General features: G+C 63.1%; 2 protein-coding genes across 2 annotated transcripts in view; one reads left to right on the top strand and one right to left on the bottom strand.

The window, feature by feature from the left end:
* The first annotated feature begins 1,016 nt into the window (after window positions 1-1,016).
* BRI3 (brain protein I3) lies at window positions 1,017-7,459 on the top strand. Its single transcript, XM_062180658.1, has 3 exons — window positions 1,017-1,225; window positions 1,438-1,540; window positions 7,107-7,459. The coding sequence occupies exons 1-3, from the start codon at window positions 1,084-1,086 to the stop codon at window positions 7,237-7,239; spliced, it is 378 nt and encodes a 125-aa protein (XP_062036642.1). The 5' UTR covers window positions 1,017-1,083; the 3' UTR covers window positions 7,240-7,459.
* Window positions 7,460-7,596: 137 nt separating this feature from the next.
* BAIAP2L1 (BAR/IMD domain containing adaptor protein 2 like 1) overlaps window positions 7,597-20,570 on the bottom strand; it is an 80,818-nt gene continuing 67,844 nt past the window's right edge. The window contains exons 9-14 of the mRNA XM_062180657.1: window positions 19,798-19,939; window positions 18,118-18,325; window positions 17,473-17,550; window positions 16,394-16,574; window positions 8,932-8,969; window positions 7,597-8,669 (exon numbers count right to left, since the gene is read on the bottom strand). Coding sequence (XP_062036641.1) covers window positions 8,594-8,669; window positions 8,932-8,969; window positions 16,394-16,574; window positions 17,473-17,550; window positions 18,118-18,325; window positions 19,798-19,939 — 723 coding nt within the window. The 3' untranslated portion in view covers window positions 7,597-8,593. The remainder of the gene's footprint in view (window positions 8,670-8,931; window positions 8,970-16,393; window positions 16,575-17,472; window positions 17,551-18,117; window positions 18,326-19,797; window positions 19,940-20,570) is intronic.

Here is a 20,570-nt window from a genome sequence, read left to right as displayed (position 1 = left end):
TCGCTGCTCCCCCCCCCCCCACTCCACTGCAGCTTGCTGGGGGCTCCTGGCCGGACTGCTCCTGTGTGTGTGCCCTTTTGTCATTTTAAAAAAATATTTATTTATTTGAAAGAGACAGGCAGGGAGAGAGAACTTCCATCTGCTAATTCACTCCCCAGATGGCGGCAACAGCCAGGGCTGGGCCGGGCTGGAACCAGGAGCCAGGAACTCCACCCAGGTCTCCCAGGTGGGTGCAGGGGCCCAAGCACTTGGGTCATCTTCCACCCTCCTGGGATGCCAAGCCTAGCCTGCTTGGCCACAAGGCCGGCCCCCCACTTCGCCCCCACCCCCGGGGTCTGCACATGCAGCTTGGGCCAGGAGGTGCACTCTAGCCCTAACCCTAACCCCTACCCTCACCCTCACCCCAAGGCGTTCATTAGAGCCCTGCTGTGAGTCCCCCCTCCCCCAGCCACACCCCAGCCTGCATGAGATCCCAGTTCGTCCGTCTCAAAGGGGACGAAACATCAGAGACTGGAGAAGGGGGCAGAGGGTCTGATCAGCCAGCCCAGGCGAGCCGGCGAGGCCAGAGGAGCCCTGAGGTGCAGGGCCATCTGCCAGGAGCCCTCCCAGGCGGCTGCGGGGCGCACGGGGCCCCCACTGGGAGTCCCGTGGCTTGGACGGAGCCCCCGGACCGCTGGACAGCCCCTGCCTTTAGCGGCTCTCGCCCTCGGTTTCCCCCGCGGGCCACGTCCACGCGTGCCCAGGCTGTCCCTCCTGGCGCGGACAGCGACAAGGACACGGGCGGCCGCTGGGCCCCCAGGGGAAATCGCGCGCCACGACGGTCACGGCCGCGCGGCGAGGCGCTCCCGCCGCTGGCCCTTTAAGACGCCCGGGCGGCCCCGCCCCCGCCGCGAGCCGCCCACGTGACCCGGGTCTTGTGACTGGCGGGGAGGGGGCGGGGAAGCCGCGGCGCGCGCCCGCCCGCCCCGCCCCGCCGGCGCCGCGCCTGCCAGGGCCCGAGCGCCCGGGCCGCCGCCGCCTCCGTCCGCGCCGGGCGAGCGAGCGAGCGAGCGGGCGGGCGGGCCGCCGCGGGGCCGGGCCGCCATGGACCACAAGCCCCTGCTGCAGGACCGGCCGCCCCCCTACAACCTGGAGAGCGGCCAGGGCGACTACGCGTGCGGCCCGCACGGCTACGGCGCCATCCCCACCGCGCCCCCGCCGCCGCCCTACCCCTACCTCGTCACAGGTGGGCCCGGCCGGGGGGCGGGCCCGGGCAGGGGCTGGGGGCGCGGGCCCGGCCGAGGCTGGCCGCCCTGGCGCGGGCCGCGGGCAGGCCTGGCCCCGACCCGGGTGAACTTTGTATCCGCCGGGTGCAGCCGGGGGAGGGCGGCGGGGCCCGGGGCCCGGGGCCCGGGGGCCGAGGCGTCCAGCGGCCTCTGACGAGCTGTCCGTCCGCAGGGCTGCCCACTCACCACCCCAGGGTCTACAACATCCACAGCCGGGCCGTCACCCGCTACCCCGCCAACTCCATCGTGGTCGTCGGCGGCTGCCCGGTGTGCAGGTGAGTGCGCCGCGGGGGGTCCCGGGGGGGTGGGGCCGGAGTCCCGCGGGGGGTCAGGTTTGCTTGGGTCACCGCGAGCCTGCTCTGCGGTCAGCTCCTGGAGGGGGGAGGGCCCCACGGGCGCCGGACAGCCGTGTGCAGAGCGGGGCGGGCGCCGGGGGTCGTGCCGGGGGCGGCAGTTGCCGTCCACGCAGGGCCCCGGGGTTCAAGCGAGGCTTGGCACGTGGGGGTGCTGGGCTTGGGTGGATCGGCAGCGCCCGGGGTGCTGGGCTTGGGTCCGGGAGGAGGAAGTGGTTATTTCGGAGCCGGGATTCAGAAACCCCGGTTCGGACTTCATTTCGGAGTTCGTGGGGAGAGCCCCGGAGGCACCTGTGTGTGGGGGGAGGGCTGGGCACCTGTTGTGCAGCTGGCCGGGGCGTGGGCGTCTCTCCAGCACCTGAGGGCTCAGGGCTCTGGGTCAGGCCCCCTGGGAGGGGGCAGGGGCCTGCTCCCCGGGAAGGGACCGTAACCTGTGTGTGGCTTTGAGCCAGCTCGGTGGGGCTCCCGGCCGGCTCATCCCAGCTAGGGGATCCCAGGGCCCACCCTGGGGAGAGAGCTCCTGGTATCTTCCGCGTTTGAGGAGGGGTGCTGGGCTGGCCGGGCCCTTCTCCCACCCCCAACCCCCGGGGCGGGCGGGCGGGCGCCGTCTGGTTGGGGTCTCACAGCGGCCCCTTTCCCCCGAGTCCCAGGGCCAGGCTGGGGCGCTGGTTCAGGCCCCGCGTGTCCCCACCTGGGCATGGGCTCCTTAGCCCAAGCGCCTGATCCTGCAGGAGCTCGGGGTGTCTGGCTTGGCTGCTCTTGGGGTGGGGGTCCTTCCTTGCCCGTGTCCTCTGAGGGAGATGCAGGTGCCCCGTCGGGTGCCCCACGCGGGGCTCTGTAGGGGCGGCGGGGTGTGGCATCGTCCTGGGGTCCTCCATCCTCGGAGTTGGCGCCCGAGCCTGTGGGCCCTGCCCAGCCCGGGGGCGTGGGGCTCGGGGTGGGCAGGGGAGCGGGCTCCCGCGGGAACTCTGCGGCTGGTCAGGGGAGAGGGAGTGGGCAGGAGAGCGGGAGGTGCCCGAGCAGGCGCGGCTTCGCCCCGGGGGACAGCGCGCTGGCCCGTCCCTTCCCTCCCTGGTGGCTTGGCAGGAATCTGCCCCAGTCACAGGTCTGGGAGTCCCTCTGAGCGACGCTTGGCCCGCGAGACCCGTGTCACTTGTCACTCTGCCATCCTGTCTGAGCCACCGAGCGCCATGTTCCCTTTTTAGCCGCTTAGAGCAACATGCTGGTTCCAGCCCCAGCAGGTGAGCCTGGCGCCTGGCTCCCCGCAGCCCTGCCCCGCGCCCGTCTGGGCTCGGCACTGCCTTGGCCATCAGGGTGTCCGTGCAGGGGCCAGGCCTCTGGAGGCTGGCCCTTCGCTGCGCCAGGGGCTGTGTGCTGTGCTCAGACGCAGGATGAGGGCCCAGCACCGGGGGCCTCTGCAGCCAGCCCCCAGGAGGTGACCAGAGTGTGGGGGGGCGCCTAGGGAGAACGGGGTCTCGGGAGCCGAGAGGAGGTGAGAGGCAACAGCCGTCGTCACACGCCACCGGAGGTCCAGCGTGCTCAGTGTGGATGCTGCCGGTGCCCTTGTGGGTTCGAGCAGGCGGGCCTGGGGCTGCAGAGGCCATGGGGGTGGGGCGTGACAGGAGGGGGCTGTGCCAAGGCCTTGGGAGGAGGGTGATGGTGGGCGGAGGGCCCGCCGCCTCACCACCCGTGACCTGGAGTCGGGAATTCCGGGCGCCAGCCGAGGCCTGGGGAAGCGGGTAGGGGGAGCTGGCAGTGCGGGGTGGGGCTAGGTAGGCCTTGCCCGTGCTTAGCCAGCCCCGGCCCAAGGCAGGGGAGCAAGGGACAGACCCGCCCGGACAGCACCTGGGCTGTGGGCAGAGTTGGCCACCTTGGGCCAGAGTGGTGGCCTAGGTGAGCTCTGGGAAGACAGGGCACCTGCCTGGCTGGGCCTGCCTCCTGCTGGAAGGCCGAGGCCACACCTGGCAGATACGGCTCAGGGGAGAACTGGCCCTGTACTGGGCGACTGGTTTGGGGAGCCCCTGGGGGAGCACCTTTCTGGAGTGGGAAGCTGCCCGGGGCTGCCCCCTCCTGCTCTCTGAGGAGGCTGCATGGTGGGTCCAGGCGCCCTGCCGTGGTGCCGTGACCCGGGAGCCCACCTGGGTGCTCCCAGACACACCTCTCACGGTGGGGGGCACCCAGCCGCCCGTAGAGGGGCCATGGTGGTACCCACAGCCTGGGGCTGCTGGGAGCTTGCAGAAGGTGCCTGGCCCGGCCCAGAGCTCATCCCCTCCAGCCTCCTGGGCCCTCTGTTCCCAGTGTGGCCAGGGTCCCCGCCGCCCTGCTCTAGGCAGGTGCCCGCTGAGAGTGTGTTCAGAGCTAGTTCCCTAATTTCCCCAGTCTCCCATGTGACCTGTTGCCCAAGAGTGGGGGTGCGGCCTGCTGGCCAGGGTTCACTGGGGTCGGATTCTGAGCTGAGACTCGTCCTAGGGTGGGGGTGGTTGGAGGGGAAGAGAACAGAGGCTGCTGGGGGTCGGGGCAGGCTTCCTCCGTGCCGGCTGGGCTGTGGGGTGGGGTCTGCCTGGCAGTCCCACTTCGTCCTCACCCTGAGTAGATCCGGATCCCGCGGAGGTCAGCTCAGGGCACGGGTCTGCCTGCAGGTGTCGCCCTCGGCCTGAGCCACAGCTGTCCACTCACCCTATGAGACCTGTTTCCGTTTCCCCTGGGAAGTGGGCCCCCCGGGGTGCCTGGATCCTGTGGGCTCATCCATGTCAGTGGGGGAAGCACCCAGAGATGGTCCCGCCCCCAGTGAGGGGGAGGTGGATGTGGCTTCCGTCTGATGGTTCACCCCCCAAATGGCCACAACAGCCAGAGCTGCGCCGATCCGGAGCCAGGAGCTTCCTCCGGGTCTCCCACATGGGTGCAGGGGGCCCCAAGGACTTGGGCCATCTTCTACTGCTTTCTCAGGCCACAGCAGAGAGCTGGATTGGAACTAGAGCAGCTGGGACTCGAACCGGGGCCCATATGGGATGCCGGCACGGCATGGCACTGCACTGCAGGCGGCGGCTTTGTCCGCTATGCCACGGCAAAGCTGGCAGTGTTGACCGAGGGCTCTACAGAGGGTGGCCCAGGCTCCGGGTCCTGAGCTCCAGCTGGAGGTGCCGATGTGTGGGCAGGAAGGGCCTGTCCCCTTGAACGGGGCTGTGACGGGGCCGGAGTGGTCAGTCTTGGTGGTGCTGGGGGCTGGGAAGGGAGGCACTGGCCTCGGGAGGCTGCCCGGCATCTGGCTTCCAGGGTGTGGGTGGGGCTTTGACGTGTGGATGGAGCATCAGGGAGGTGGGGTGGGGCACATGTCCCCAGGGGACAGCGGCAGCAGGGAGGGGCGGCTGTCACGGACCCTTGTGCTGCGGAACCCTGGGGGCTGGCAGCCTCTGGGACACCTGACCTGACCCCACCTCCCTGGCACCTCCTGTGGCCCTGGAGCAGACACTGGGCCTCACAGGTGAGGGCCACCGTCCTCCAACCTCACTGGTCCCCAGCCCGGCCCCTGTGGGCACCTCTGGAGGGCGGGCTGCTCCCCAGGGAGGCCCTGCCCTTCCAAGGGACACACACAAACCTGTGTCCTGGGGTCGCAGCTCTGGGGGTGCTCACAACCTGCTTGAGCAGGTTCCCTTGGTTCAGGGCCACCGGCCTCAGACAGCTGCTCTGGGGTTAGCCCAGTGCCGCCCCATCCTGTCCACTGCTGTGTGGGGACAGCTGGGGGTGCAGGGCGCACTGTGACCTAAGGTGTCTTATTTTTTAAGATTTTTATTTGAAAGATCTCCCCTCTGCTGGCCCACTCCCCAGATGGCCTTCATCCAGGTCTCCCAGGTGGACGCAGGGCTCTGCCTTCCCAGGCCATTAGCAGGGAGCTGGATTAGACGTGGAGCAGCCGAGACGTGAACCGGTGCCCACATGGGATGTGGGGGTCGCAGGCGGCGGCTCAGCCTGCTCTGCCACGGTGCTGGCTCCCTAAGGTGTTCTGACCTGGGTCTCCGGCAGCCTGACCCCTGGCCAGACAGAGCGCCATGTGCCCAGCACTGTTTGAGTGGCCCCAGGTGGCCAGCCTGGGGCCGGGGGGCCTGTGTGCGTAGAAGCAGACGCTTGTGGAGTCCTGGAACTCCATCGTCAGCATGGACTCAGCGGGGCCAGGCCTTGGGCGCTTGGAAAACACCGGGTGAACCACAGCTCGCCGGGAGTCTTCCCGCAGGGCCTCACCGGGACGTCGCAGGACAGAAGTTTCCCTGAACACAGTGACCGAAGAGCGGCCTCTCCGTTTAAAGTCTTAGATTTCCCACACGCTGGGTAACTCCCCAGAGGCCTGCAGAGGTTAGCGCTGGGCCAGGCCGAAACCAGGCGTCTGAAACTCTGGTCTTGGGCGGCTGGCGGGGACCCGGGTACGTGAGCCGTCACCTGCTGTCACTCAGACCCAGGGGCCCGGCCCGTGTGGGCTCTGGTCCTCCCAGGGCCACCACCCACTCCCCTACCCAGCTTTGTGTTAGCGGGGGACACCTTGGGAGGTGCAGCTGGAACCTGATCTTTGCAGGCACTCCTCCTCCGGGGGCTGAAGCCAGCTGGGCACTGAGGACCCGGCTTTGGCACACCCGGGCTTGCTTTTCCAGGACCCATTCTTGGAAGCAGGCCTGGGGGTTCTGTCTGGGGCTGGGGTCCCTGGCCTGCAGCACAGGCTGGCTCCAGCCGTCTGGCAGTAGCAGCCCTCCCATGAGCGCGCCACCAGCCGCGGCATCGGCGTTCTACCCGTGTACTGTGTGCGGCGCTGTGGGTGTAAAGTCCGGGTAGCAGTAGTGAGGGCGACGGGCCGGTGACAAAGGAAGCAGGCTGGGCAAGGCCTGGGAGGAGGGTGTGGGGCTCCCCCGGGCCGCAGGGAGACGGGGAGGGTCTCTACCTGGCGAGATCCTCTCTACCCCGTTCCAGCTGTCCTGTCCGGGCCCCTCGCCGTTCTCCTTCCCGGGGTGTGCGCTGTGCAGGGCCTCTCGGAGGCCCGGTGCGAGGGACATGGGCTGCACGGGCTCCTGTGGTTCTCGTTTAGATTTCAGCTGTGTCTGGAACTTGGGGCGCTGACCCCGGCGCCGCGGAGCCTGTGTCCGCCCACCCTGGAGGGAAACGTCCGGTTTCGGGAGGTTGGAGATGGCGCCTTTTGAAGTGGCATTCTAGGCACTGAGTGGACACACCGAGCTCCATCGCTTGGAGGGGCGTTCCGAGGGCATGCAAACCACACTTCTCGGCACTGGGGGAAAGTGCTGTGGATTTGGTTTTGGGTCTCGGTCTCAGGGATCCTGTCATTCCCACGGAGGAGCAGGTGTAGGTACAGGGTGGGAGGGCTCCACGCTCAGGGCAGCAGCAGGCAATGCCCCAGTGGTGTCCAGAAAGCAGCCTTGGGCTCGTGCCCCCTCCCTCCGTGCGAGGCTGCCGTCCCGCCCGGGTCCTGACCGGCGCCCTCTCTCCGCAGGGTCGGGGTGCTGGAGGACTGCTTCACCTTCTTGGGCATCTTCTTGGCCATCATCCTGTTTCCCTTCGGGTTCATCTGCTGCTTTGCCTTGAAGAAGCGGAGATGCCCCAACTGTGGCGCAACCTTTGCTTAGAGGGCGCTGGCTCTCTGCTGTAAATGTGTACAGTAGTTCTGGCTGAGCTTCGGGACTGTGGTGTAGGCGCGGTGGGGCTAGAGGGGCGTGCGCGAGCCCAGCGCCCTGCGCCCTGCTCCCGAGATGAACGACAGCTCACAAAAGCACTGCTCTTATTTTTTGCAGTCTTCAATTTGAGAGGTGAGAAACACTGTTTTAAATAAATGAGATTCCTACCGTTGTTCGCTGGTTCTGTTCGGTTTGCACACCGCCCTCCTGGAACATCCCAGACATCCCAGGTACAGGGGGAAGGCGGCCCACACGCCGGCCCACGCCTGGTGACGGCGGCCATCGCTCCGGCAGCACCAGAACACACGCTCGTTTCCAGCTCGCCTTTATTAGAATTTGGCATCACATCTCGGCGTGAACAGAGCCCGCACCCGGTACCCAGGACGCGAGGCTGGCCCGGTGAGTGACCCTGGCTCCGGCCACGGGGGCAGCACACTGCAATCCCGGGGCAAGGCTCCTCCCCCCCCCCAGCCTCTCTTCCTGACCCGGGGCCGTGGGGGTCAGAGCAGCCCCGGGTCAGGAGCCTTCATGGCCGAGGCAGGAACTGTCCATGTACGCTGGTTTCTCTGCACTTGACCTTGATCCGTTCAAGCTTCTAGAAGATGGTGTATTTAGGGGGAGAGCAAAGGAGCCGGGAAGCAAAGCCTTCCTTGCCGACAGGCAGGCCGGGCCTCCGTGTGAACTTCCACGCACTCTACAGCAGGCCCAGCCCCTGGCTCGTGTCTGGCTCAGGCACCGTGGCCGCTCGGCTGAAATACAGCACCAGCCCTAACCACCGCCAGGGTCACCATCCGCGGGGAGGGGCAGGCGGTCGGGCACGCGCACTGCGGAGCCGCCCGGGGGCTGCCCCACCCTGGGTAGCGCCACCATTTGTTTAATCAGAAGTTTAGATTTTTAAGTTAAAAAATTAATACATCCTCTATATTTCCATAATTTAAAATTCTTGCATGCAGAGATGCAATCTTAGACGTAGTATTTTCTCTAGCTAGCCGTCGCAGCACGAAGCGCTGTCAGTCTGTGGTCTGGCTGGCATTCAGGGGCATCGGGCATCAGGCCCGGCTGCCCCTTACTCTGAAAAGGAACTCAGAGTAGTGTAAAAAAAAAAGGTAAAGTACTGGAACCAGATCTACTTTATAGGAAGAAAACACTTTGGGCGATCAGGAAGCTACTACTCATTCGTCTCAGACAGAGTGTGTACCCCCAGCTGTGTCCCAGTGAGAATACGTTGACTGCAGTGAGGCGCCCTCCCGCGAGGCTCACGGCCGTGCCAACGCACACCCAGGAACCCGGAGAGCCCGGCGTCTTCTCATCGGATGATGGGTGCCGATCGGTCATTTGTCACCGTCGGTCGCAGCTTCACAGTGGCAAAAGGGTTTTCTCCACTGTGGGGGAAAGAACCTCTGCAGAGACCCCCAGGATAGAACCCACCCGAGGGGAGCTGTCCCCCCGCCCGCGCCACAGAGCACACACGCTGCTGCACGGGGTGGGCGGCTGGGCCAGAAGGATGCCCGCTGTCCCTCACGCAGGTCGCCAGTCTCCCACCCCTGGGCCCAGGCCTCGTGCGGCTGCTGCCTGCTGCCCGCACCCCCACCAGGGGAGGGCAAGCTCGTGGCCTGCGGAGCTTTGGGTGGGGGTCACACGTACCTGAGAAAAGGGGGCTTTGTGGTTCCGTTGGCATCATTCTGTGAGAGAGAGAAAGTTGACAGGAGCTGTGAACTTGGGATGTTTTATAGAAGGCCGTGGGGGGGGGTCCTTTCCCTAAAGCCGAAGGGCAGGTGACCAGCCTGGCGCGCGTGTTCTGAGGACCCGGCCAGGCTCACTGGGCAGGGGACGGGCAGGAACGGGAGGGCGCTGGGCGGGCACCAGAAGTTGGCCAGCACTGGAGTGCCGCAGCACAGCCTGTGGACCAGCGTGACGTCCAGGGCGCGCAGTCTAACTCGGCCCTGGAGTGCATGATGGGAGCAGAGTCAGTGTCGGCACCACCACAGGCGTGGGGAATCCAGGGGACGGGGGTGTCTGATTCGGGAGCAGAGTCCTGAATGACGACACGGAAATGCGGCAAGAAACCGTGCAGGTTTGGGGGCTGCTGTCCTGCGCGAGTCCCGGAGGTGAAGGGAGGAGCCGCCGGCACTGCCCCCCAGGGCTGGCCCCCCCCCCTTTCTGGCTGCTTCACCTGCTGTTCAGAGCAATCGCCTGGCGCCACTGAGATGGGTGCCCAGCAGAGGGCAGCGCAGCACCGTCTGACCGTCCCTCCAGGACTCGGAGGGGGCGGCCCCAGGCCTGTGTACGACCCCAGGCGGCACTGAAACCCGGGGCTGCTGCCCTGCTCTCTGGCACATGCCCGCGGGGCACTGAGCGGCAGCAGGAGTGCGGAGCTGCCTCGCCTGGCCTCTGGGAGGGAGGGCAGCGTGCACCTCATGCCACGCCCAGCCCCGGGCACGCCCTCTGCGGCCTCACTGGGAATCTGGCGGAGCTGGCAGTGGGAGGAAGTGCTCCAACCCAACCGTCCCCCACCTGAGACACCCATGGCCCAAGGCCTCACACGCAATCCCCCGGGCCCTGCCCAGCTTCTGGCCCAGCTCTGTGGCTGCTGGGCGCTTGGCCCCTGGATCAGAGCGAGAACCACAGCGAATCCTGGCAACAGCGAGTAGGACCACCGGACGACCACCCGGAGCCTGGCAGCCCCCCGAACACACAGGGCACAGCACATGGCACCAAGCCTCCCGGATGCCGGCGGCCCACAGGGAAAGCCCTAGACACCCCCAACAGCAGAACCGGTTAGCTTCCGACCCGACACGGCCCAGCAGGGCCAGCCTGTCCACGCAAGGCCACCCCAGAACAGGCCTCGGGCAGGCTGGCTGGGGGCTGTGAGGCCGTCCGCTGAGCTGTGGCTGGTTAACGGAGTCTCAGGACTGCGTGCGGACTCGGATAAAACGCTCGCTTCCGTCGCCGGATTTCCCCGACACCTGCTGCTGTTCCAATTGGAAACCTCAGCTCTCCTCCGGATATGGGGTCACGGGGTCAGGAGCTGCCCCCACACTGCACCCGCTGTCCCCAGCCCTCCCCACTCCCTTCTTAGGTGCTGTGGGGCCAGGCAGGCCACATTGCTCAGCAGGCTGACTGTGGCCATGGCAAACTGGCCCAGTGGGTGCACCTGTGGTTTTTTTTTTTCCCTCCAAGCATGCCTTATGTGGACTCTGGCCACTGCGCCTTGTGTCCATGCCTTCCCCTACCTGCTCTGTCCAGTGCCCCTAAGGGGGCGCTGCCTGGTCCAGCCGCAGACAGACCCTCGCCTGACCAGGGGCCCCGGGCACTGAGCTCTCCGCTGGGGACCTCAGACCCACCCAGGGAAAAGCCATGACCACAGCCATGCCAACGAAGGTGCCGCTGAGCCCGCCCCGGGGCTCACGGTCACAGCACCCCCAGGCGTGGAGACGCCCAGGGTGCCTGAGCTACCTGCCTCAGAAGTTCTGGAGGCCTCCTGTACAGGGCGGGGCGCTCCCCGTGCCCAGTGCTGTGTCAGAGGCAAGGTCACGCGGAACCGACCGCAGCGGCACACACGGCAGGAAGGCTGTGTGCCATGTTCATCGCACGGCTGGCTCTCACGGGTCTGTGTCCGCTCCCCACCACCAGCTGGTTAACACAGTCGGTGTGGACGGCACCCGCAGGTGCCCGGGCTGCCAGCTCCGGAGCCTCAGCCACGTGCCCGCTTCCTGCCCACGATGCCCAGGCGAAGTTCTTAGCAGAACGTTCTGAGATTTGGACCAGACCATCATGCGGCTGACTGCACGCAAGGCGAAGGAACGCACAGCGACTCCCGGGTTGCACTCCTACTTGTCCAGTGCCTGTGGCTGCCGCCCTGCGCAGGCGCGTGCGCAACCCTTCCAGCTGACCTGCCAGCTCTCACCTCCGTGTACCGAAGCACCGCTCGCCCCCTGCTCCTGGTGCTGTGTGCGGGCAGTGTCACCGCGGCCAAGCCGCCCCTGGGGAACAGGACCCTCACCCGCCTGCCTGCACTCAGCTGTGTCCCTCGACTCCTGGCTGGAGCTGGCGGTGAGGCAGCAGACTATAGAGCATCCCAAGATCGCTCAGAACGTGGAACCAGCGACACAAGCAGGTGCGTCCGTGACCCACTGCTGGGGGCCCTGTCCTCATTCTTTACATCTCACAGATAAAGGGGTCCTGAGGAAGGGGCGTGGGAGCCCCTGAAATCGTGGCCAGTGGTGCCTCTCAGGGAGGCGCTCAAGCCTTCCAATCTTTCACTTTTTTTTTAAAGATTTATTTTGAGGGCCGGTGCTGTGGCATAGCGGGTAAAGCCGCTGCCCGCAGTACTGGCATCCCACATGGGTGCCGGTTCAAGTCCCGGCTGCTCCACTCCCAATCCAGCTCTCTGCTGTGGCCTGGGAAAGCAGTAGAAGATGGCCCAAGTCCTTGGGCCCCCGCATCCATGTGGGAGACCCGGAAGAAGCTCCTGGCTCCTGATCGGTTGAGCTCTGGCTGTTGCGGCCAACTGGGGAGTGAGTCAGCAGATCAAAGACCTCTCTCTCTCTGCCTCTCCTTCTCTGTGTAACCCTCTCAAATAAATAAATCTAAAATAAAAAGCAAAAAAAGATTTATTTTTTATTTACTTGAAAGGCAGAATGACAGAGTGAAAGGGAGAGACAGAAAGAAAGATCTTCCACTGCTGCACTCCCCAATGGCTGCAGCGGCCCGGGCCGGGCCAGGCTGCGGGCAGGAGCCCGGAACTCCCTCCGGGCCTCACACAGAGGTAGGTGGTAGGGACCCGTGTACTTGAGCCGTCCCAGACGCACCAGCAGAGCAGCTGGGTCTCAAGGCGGCACTCTGATACGGGAGGCCAGCGCTGCAAGCCGTGTCTAACCGGCCGCGCCACACTGCCGGCCGCACTGGGTTTTGGAAGCCAATGAATGTTTTCTTGTGATTTCCACTGGCTGGTGTTCTCCATCAGCCCCTGGGTCAGGACCACAGCAAGTCCTCCTGACCTTGACGGACCGCACAGAGGACAGTGGGAGGCACCTTGTCAGGACGGCTCTGACGCACAGATCACGGTGGCCTCGACCCACTGGGGACCATGGGAGCTGTTTCTGTGCTCCCCGCCCTCCACGAGGGCCTGGGACACTGCTGCTTTTCTGGTGCAGAGAATCATGGGAAACACCGGCCCGCACAAGTCACAGGAACACCTTCACTGGCTTTAAAGAGCCGCACAAGCCCCAGGGCTCGACCATCCCGGCGCTCCGGCCTCGCTTCGCTGTGAGGAGGGAGGGCGAGGCCGGGGCCTCCGGGCTGCCAGACCCAGGCCTGTGCCGGGAAGGCAGTGGCGTGGGCTCAGCTGGTTCCAGAGGGGCTTTGGTGGCAAGGGAGAGGACGCCGAGACGCTGGCGGGCAGAAGGTGGAACATCCACCTGCGTACCACGTCCACGTCGGAGCAGTGGAGTCAGCAGCAGCCGTCTGGGCGGGGCGCGCTCCTCTCAGCAGGGGTGCAGTGGTTCCCCGTCCCCAGAGCACGCAGGCTGCTAGGACCCGCTCCCGGCTCGGAGGGAGACCCCGAGTTCGGACCTGCTGGCAGAGTGGCGTGGGGTGTTGCCCATTCAGGAGTTCACGCTTGTCTGTCTGCAGGCTCACAGAACTGATCAATCTGATTATTCTGAAGCAGAACTTTCAAAAAAAATCAAGCCAGCCCCCAGGAAGCCACTGCTTCCCAAGTGTAATGGAACAAACTGAAACCTACACACCCCGGTGTGATTCTCCTGTGAGCCTGGAGGGAGGGCGTCTCCCTACAAGGTACGGTCGCACAGCTGCGCCACCAGCCTCTTCCTGTGCACGGCCAAGCTGCAGCCCGGAGGCCGTAACCCCCCGCACCGCCAGATCCCTGCCGAGTGCGTAACCCCCCCCCCCCCCCAGGATGGCCTTCCTCTTCCTCAGTGTTGGCATGGAGCGACCTGGGGCAGATTCGCCTACGTTGTTGTGAACGGCTCCGAAGCGCGTCTGAGCACAGACCTGCGCCAGGACGGAGCGGACTCTGGTGGTCACCGGCCGTGCCGGCCACTTCTGCAGTGAGGCACCGCCACGCCCAGGCCTCGTGTGTTTGCCCTTCGGAAGCAGAGCTCTGAGCGGCCCTGGGGACTGTCACCGCTGTCGGGCGTGGCCGGGAGCCCTGGGGGATGGCACTGACCACGCCTTCTAAGGGCAGCTTCCAGTCATCAGGAGTTCATGAGCAGTCGTGTCCTGCCCCTGGATAAATGTGACAGCTGGGATTCTCACCAGGCCCTGTGCGCGGCGTGGGGACTCCAGGCGTTCTCTCAGGAAATCAATGTTAGAGGCCGCTAGCCCGGGAGACGGGAGCCAGGGACTGACTGGAGACGCCCCGGAGTCTGAGCGGGCAGCCGCGGCAGATCACCCCCCCTGCTCCCAGTGAGGCCACCCGTGGCTCCCGGGCGGCCTCGGCACTGCAGTGCTGGCAATACCGAGGTCTGAGGTGAGGCCAGGCCACACTTACCCCAGCCACTGCAATGTGGGAGCTCACTGAGGCCGATCAGCGCGCCGTCTCCAAGCAGGATGTCTGGGTACGCCGTTCCCCGGAGAACGCCCCTCGGCGCTCCCCACACCAGGCCTAATTCAGTGCTAACGAGCACTTCTAGGCAGGATTCCTTGCCCTTACTAGGCCGCGAACAACCTGGATAAGGCAGCGGGGCTCGGCGGAGAACCAGAGGCGCGCCTCCAGCGGTGACAGGAGCTCTCTGTCAGGGCTGGGCTCCGACTGCCAGTCCTGGGAGCACAGGCAGAGGACGCGGCCAAGGACACCAGCAGCGGACCCACCAGGTTCCGTACAAATCGGCACCAAGCAAAGGGACGGGAGGGCCCAGGACTCATCGCACAGCGTGGGACCCACTCACATCCTCACGGCAATCGACGCAAGTGGAGCAGCCGGGACTTGACCCAGCGCCCATATGGGATGCCGGCACTGCAGGCGGCAGCTTTACCTGCTACGTCACCAGCGCCAGCCCTAATTTTACACTTTGGAAAAGCAGCAGAAGATGGCCCAGGTGCTTGAGCTCCTGCCACCCGTGTGGGAGACCTGGCTCCTGCCTGGCCCACCCTTGGTGTGTGGCCATCTGGGGAAAGAACCAACGGATCAAAGACCTCTCTCTCTGTAACTCTTTCAAATATATAAATAAATCTTTGAAAAAAAAAAAAAAAAAAACCCAACCCTGAAGATTATTTCCAAACACGACTTCACAAGTAGTTTGAATGTTGTCTCAGGAGGTATGAGGGCCTTGAATACTGCTGCAACCCCAGCCCTGATGTCACTGCCACGCCCAAAGCGGAAAAGCTTTGTTTCCAGAACCACGTGTCACTTTTGGGGAAAACTTCTGGAGTTTGATATTTGCAGTAATCTGGAACGTCCAAAGTGCAAACAACATGTCACTCAGTGCTTATCTGAGAAGGGGCGCCAAAGGCATTCAGAATAGGATCTCTAAAGCAAGCAAGGAGGCCAGCACTGTGGCATACCAGGCTCCGCCCCCTCCTGTGGCGCCGGCATCCCATGTGGGCACCGGTTCCCGGCCCAGCTGCTCCTCTTCCCGTCCAGCTCTCTGCTATGGCCTGGGACAACAGGAGAGGATGGCCCAAGTGCTTGGGTGCCTGCACCCACGTGGGAGACCTGGAAGCCGCTCCTGGCTCCTGGCTTTGGCCTCCTTAGCCTTGGCTGCTGTGGCCATTTGGGGAGTGAACCAGCAGGTGGAAGATCGATTCTCTCTCTGCCTCTCAAATATAGTTTTTATTTTTTACAGTACTGTGCAGAGCTTTCCTTCACAGTGCTCACTGAAAACAAACATGTAACAGAACAAAACTCAGCAGTTCAAGGGGCACAGACTCAGCTGACCTCGGTCACCATCGTCCTGGGTGAAGGTCCCAGGCAGGGGCCACCCCAGCCACAGCGCAGTGCTGTCCCCTTTCCTCACCAGTGGCAGCTCCCCCCGTCCCCGGCCAGGACTCTGATCCCAGCAGGCTGGGCCTGGATGTACACCCCACGCTCTGCACGCGTCACCATCGACAGTTCTGTGTATTTTTTATCTCATTATCGGCTGTCTTCCTGGGACAGAAGTTCTGAAGGAGCCAGGGACTGGGCCCAGCACACGTGCCCACCCTCTGCTCGCTCTTGCCAGGCTTGGGGTTAAAGGTCACACACATTATTTACATCACGGCCAGGTACAAAGTAAACACTGAGGAAAAACCAAGTGACCACTTTTAACCCCAGTGTCTCATCAGAAAACAACATGAAAACGGGAGGAAAAAGGCAGGAAATGGTGACTAAGTGACTAAAACCCTGCAGCCAGGATTCACGGCCGTGACGGACTGAAAACCTAACAGAATTAAGAATCCAGCACTCTACGTGCTCACTGCATGTAACTGCCACCGACAAGGTAAAGCGGAACGCAAGGAGGCCTCGGGTACAGGGCACAGGGGTACGGGGTACAGGGTACAGGTCGTGGGAGGGGAACCTCAGCAGAAAACGCCCGCCCTGAGTACTCCACCTTCCTGTGCACTTACACCCCGCCCCCATCAGGAGGCCACCTTCCTGTGCACACCACACCCCCCAGGACGCCACCTTCCTGTCCACACCACACCTTCCCGTCTGTACCCCACCCCAGGAGGCCACCTTCCTGTCCACACCACACCTTCCCGTCTGTACCCCACCCCAGGAGGCCACCTTCCTGTCCACCTACACCCCGCCCCCATCAGGAGGCCACCTTCCTGTCCATACCACACCCCCCAGAACGCCACCTTCCTGTCCACACCACACCTTCCCATCTGTACCCCACCCCAGGAGGCCACTTTCCTGTCCACACCACTCCCCCCAGGACGCCACCTTCCTGTCCACACCGGTACCCCGCCCCCAGGATGCCACCTTCCCATCCACACCACACCTTCCCATCTGTACCCCACCCCAGGAGGCCACCCTTCCTGTCCACACCAGAACCCACCCCCCCAGGATGCCACCTTCCCGTCCACACCGGTACCCCGCCCCCAGGATGCCACCTTCCCGTCCACACTTGCGCACCCGGAGCAGAGGGCGAGTTCTACTCACAGGAGGTGTGGCCTCTAGTCTGGAGCCGGGCGCTTTGAAGGTGGAGGTGCTCTCGGCGGTGCCCCCTCTCTGGGCGGCAGCTGCTCCCGTGGACAGACACTCGAGGTAGTCGGGCGGGGGGATGGCCACACTGCTCTTCTCACAGAGGTTCACGGTGCTGACGCTTCTCACCGGTGCCGGGCTCCAACCCAAAATGACAGAACCCCGGTTAGAGGAGGCCACGGCCAGCAGGGCAGTCAGGAGGGGACCGGCACCCCTCCCCCTCCCCCTGTCACTCTGTGTCAACGCTGGATTAATGTAGTTACCAATAACACAATGAAGACCAGAGCAAAGCCCCAGCAAGTCCTGCACACTTAGGATTAAAGACATTTCAACACTCAGAACTTTCACGTCCTCCATTCTCGGCAGCGGCACTCTAGCCACCACACTACAGATGGAGACGTGCAGGTGCCGCTGAGGGGCCGCCTGGATGGGAGCGGGGAGCCCGAGAGGTTCAGGGTGGAGATGCGGCTCAGCGCGGGGCTGCCCGCCACACACGGGAGTGCCCGCTCCTTTCCTCGCCGCCCGGGGGGCTGTGGAATGAGCCGTCTCTGAGCGGCAGCTACACTGTCTGAGCAGAACACAGACATGGCGCAGGCACCGACTGAGGCCCGTCGGGGTGGCCGAGGCTGTGGGGCAGGCGCTGGTCTGGCCCGGATGGACGCCAGTGTTTAAGAGGCGGGCAGAAGGGGGGCTACAGAGGAGACGGGAGAGGGGTGGTGGCTTGCTGAGGACCATGGCAAACACCCCACAGGTCAAGGAGCCCAAGGGAGGGCCTTCCAGCACGTACTCCAGAGCCAGGGCCTGCCAAGTAAGAGCACAGAGAACGTGTGCCGTGGCTTGGGCGCCAGGGGCAGGGGAGGGCCCGGGAGGGTGGACGCGGGTGGCAGGGGGTGGTGTGAGCAGCCATCAACAGGAATCACCGCTTCTGACAGTTCTGCAGGCCGAGGCTTCTCTGTGGGGTTCACATCAAAATTCTGCTGTGCCCGAAGACGTCCGGGCAAAGTCAGCTGTCAGGGAGACCGAAACACATTCACTACCTTGGCGTGGGTGGGGCCACGGTTTCCTGCGCGTCTTCTTCCAGCAGCTTTGTGTACGAGGACGGGAACCAGCCCCTCCTGCGGGTCAGAGCGAGAAAAAGGCTTCTCTGTGGGGTCAGCAGGAAACATGGCCGGACAGAGGTCGTCCTGACGGCGGCGCGGGCAAGGCCGGGCCGTTCTGCCATAAAGGTGCGAGTGTGGATGGAATGAAATCAGGGCTCTCAGAGACAGGGACATCCTGCACACAATGAGTCCTGTATATGTAACAGCTGTATTTGTGTTTCCTCTTTTTGTAATCTCCTGAGTAATCTACGTAGCCTGCTGACATAACTCAGTTACGGGAAGGTGTGTGTACTGGCACAGGCGGAGGATGGCATTTAAACCTCACATGTGTTGAACTCTAACAAAGTAGATCCTTGAGAAGACAAAAGCCATATTTAAAAGAAAAATAAAAAACTAACTTTCAGAGGTGACGTTGTGTGATCTGATAATGTACCAAATTTATACATGCACAGACAGAAAAAACAGCCCCACTAACTCCAGTTGACCAGGGCAGAACTGTAAGACCGAACCCTGGCTACAGGGCTAGCAGGCCCACGAGGGCCGAGGCTGGAGGCCGTGAGCAGACGCCCAGCCGAGACTTACGCTCTGGTGGTGTCGTGCTCGCCGTAGAGCCAGCCATCCTTCTCTTCGGCCACGAGCAGCGTGAGGACGTCCCCCTGTGCGAAGCTCAGTAAGGTCTTGTTGGTGCCGGCGGTGTGCGGGAAAATGGCCTTCACCCTCTGCCTTCTCATCAGGTTCAGGCCAGTGGCCACTGAAACGGAGCGCTGCAGACTGGCGTCTTCTGAAGCAGCTGTGAAGTGAGCAGGCAGTTCAGCTCTGCCCGGAGAGAGCACAACCCGCGACTCCCTCGCCTGTCAGCACCTGGGAGCCAACGGGCAGGCCAGGCTGGGGGGTTCACAGCTCTGCAGGTGACGTTAACCCCGGCTCTTTGCACAGAGGCAGCTCCAGGACCCCAGTGTGCCCAGTGATCTCAAAGATCACACAGCCAACAAGTGGCAGAGCAGGAACCTGCCTCGGGCCTCTGCTCTGAACACGGTGCTGCCCAGCTGTGTCTGTTCGCACCCAGGCTCATGTCATTTTTCTGTACACTCAAACTTTGCTAGCCCAGTATATTTAAGACAATCTGAGATCTCTTCTTGCTTTACTCTTGCAAATTCTTAATAATTACAACACCAACTTGCTGTTTCCTTAACGTGCTACTTGGTGGCACTAAATCACTCACTGGCAACTTTCAACTGGTTGTCACCAGCGAGAGCCAGAGTCATGGGAATAAATGCTGTACAATTATACAGCTTAGCTTTACACATTCAAATTTTCAATTTATTTTTAAAATTCATTTGAAAGGCAAAGAGAGACAGACAGACAAAAACAGAGAAACTTCCCCTCTACTGCTTCACTCCCCAGATGTCCCCAACAGCCAGGGCCGGGCCAAGAAACTCAACCTAGGTCTCCCCGCGGATGGCGGGGACCGAACAACCTGGGTCACCACCTGCTGCTTCCCAGGGTGCACTAGCAGGAAGTTGGAACACAGAGCAGAGCGGAACTGGACCCAGTCCCGCCACCATGAGACGTGGGCTGCCCCGGCATCAGGGCGCTCACAGCACTTCCTTCCAAGGCCAGTGCCTGCCGGACGGCCCCCTTCCCACTCACAAGCCCAGCTAGCGTCCTAGAAGCCTCGGTCATGCTCAGCAGCTCCACAGGCGCCCTCCAGCGCCAAGCCTGATGCTGCCACGTTCGGACCCAGCAGAGGCCTGGAAGGTCCTGGGTGCCAGGCCCCGGGCGAGGAGTGAAGCCTCACCAAACGTCTGCCGACAGTGCCAGAGCCAAGCGGCTGAAAAGCGGCGTCAGAGTTAAGACGCGAGCAGCAGGACCTCCTGTCTCTGGGTAGTGTGAGGTACACAGAGCACTGGGCCTGCCGATAAGATTCATAACCACCATGTTGTCGTGTAGACCTCCTGGCTTGTTGTATTGATAAAGAGATTTTATTACAACTGCCACGGAACAGGGAACAAAGTACGAGGCTGTGCAGGCTCTCCGCGAATGTTCACACACCCCCCTCTCAGCAGTGTTTGCCCCGGGTCAACACCAGCCCGTACTGTAGGGCTGCCACCTGCCGCGGCCTCAACGCAAAGCCTGATGTTGAGACGTGGCTAGTCTGGAGGCTTCAGGGCTGAGCGTCCCCCTCTAAAGCACGATACGCGCACCCCCAGTCCTGACGGCTTACTTTTTAAAATGCATGAGAATCAAACTGCAGTCTCTTACCTGTGGAATTATTTGTCTTTTCTGAGCTCTGAGTGACTGTTGCTGGGTTATTGAACATATCAATCAAAGGACTGGTGTACGCTCTGGCTGACGGAGCGGGGGGCATCTTTGGTTTAGAAAGGGTGTCGTAGTCTTTCCCAACCTGTAAACAGTTCTGTGTTAGTCTACTATCAGGTACCAAAGCAGCGGCCGCCCCGGGCCCCAGAGCTGTTGCCTACCGCATGCTTTCAACCCCACCTTGTCCCTCCAGTTCTCTCAGTTGTAGGGCAATGCCCCTCCTTTTATGAAAAATTCTGATTTGAAAGGCTGAGACACAGAGGTCTCCTGTCCACTGGCTCACTCCCCAGATGCCGGCAACTGCCAGGTCTAAGCCAGTTGAAGCCTGGAGCCTGGAACTCCAGCTGGGCCGCCCGTGTGGGTGCAGGGACCCAAGCACCTGGGTTAGCCTCTGCTGCCTCCTGGGCGCACTAGCAGACAGCTGGATTAGAAGCGAAGCAGGAGTAGGCCCTAGGCACTCCCTGTAGGGGGTCTGTGTCCCAAGCAGCGGCTTAACCTGCTGAACCAATTTCTACTCCCAATGCCCCATGTTGAATTCAAGAGTATCACACGCTGTTGTTTGTTTCATTTTTGTCTTCACCATCACAAAAAGCAAGAATACAAAGCAGTTATCCTCCACTCCCCTTAACCATCTGCCAACCACTAGCCTACTTTCTGTTTCTACAGGTTTTAGGCTCCCTCTAAGTCACTGATTTCCAGCCTGCGCCCCCATCCCT

Source organism: Lepus europaeus, chromosome 21 (assembly GCF_033115175.1).
Source record: "Lepus europaeus isolate LE1 chromosome 21, mLepTim1.pri, whole genome shotgun sequence".
In the NCBI taxonomy this organism is placed as follows: domain Eukaryota; kingdom Metazoa; phylum Chordata; class Mammalia; order Lagomorpha; family Leporidae; genus Lepus; species Lepus europaeus.
Note: the sequence above shows the minus strand (reverse complement) of the source record. Positions and strands in the feature narration are given on the sequence as shown.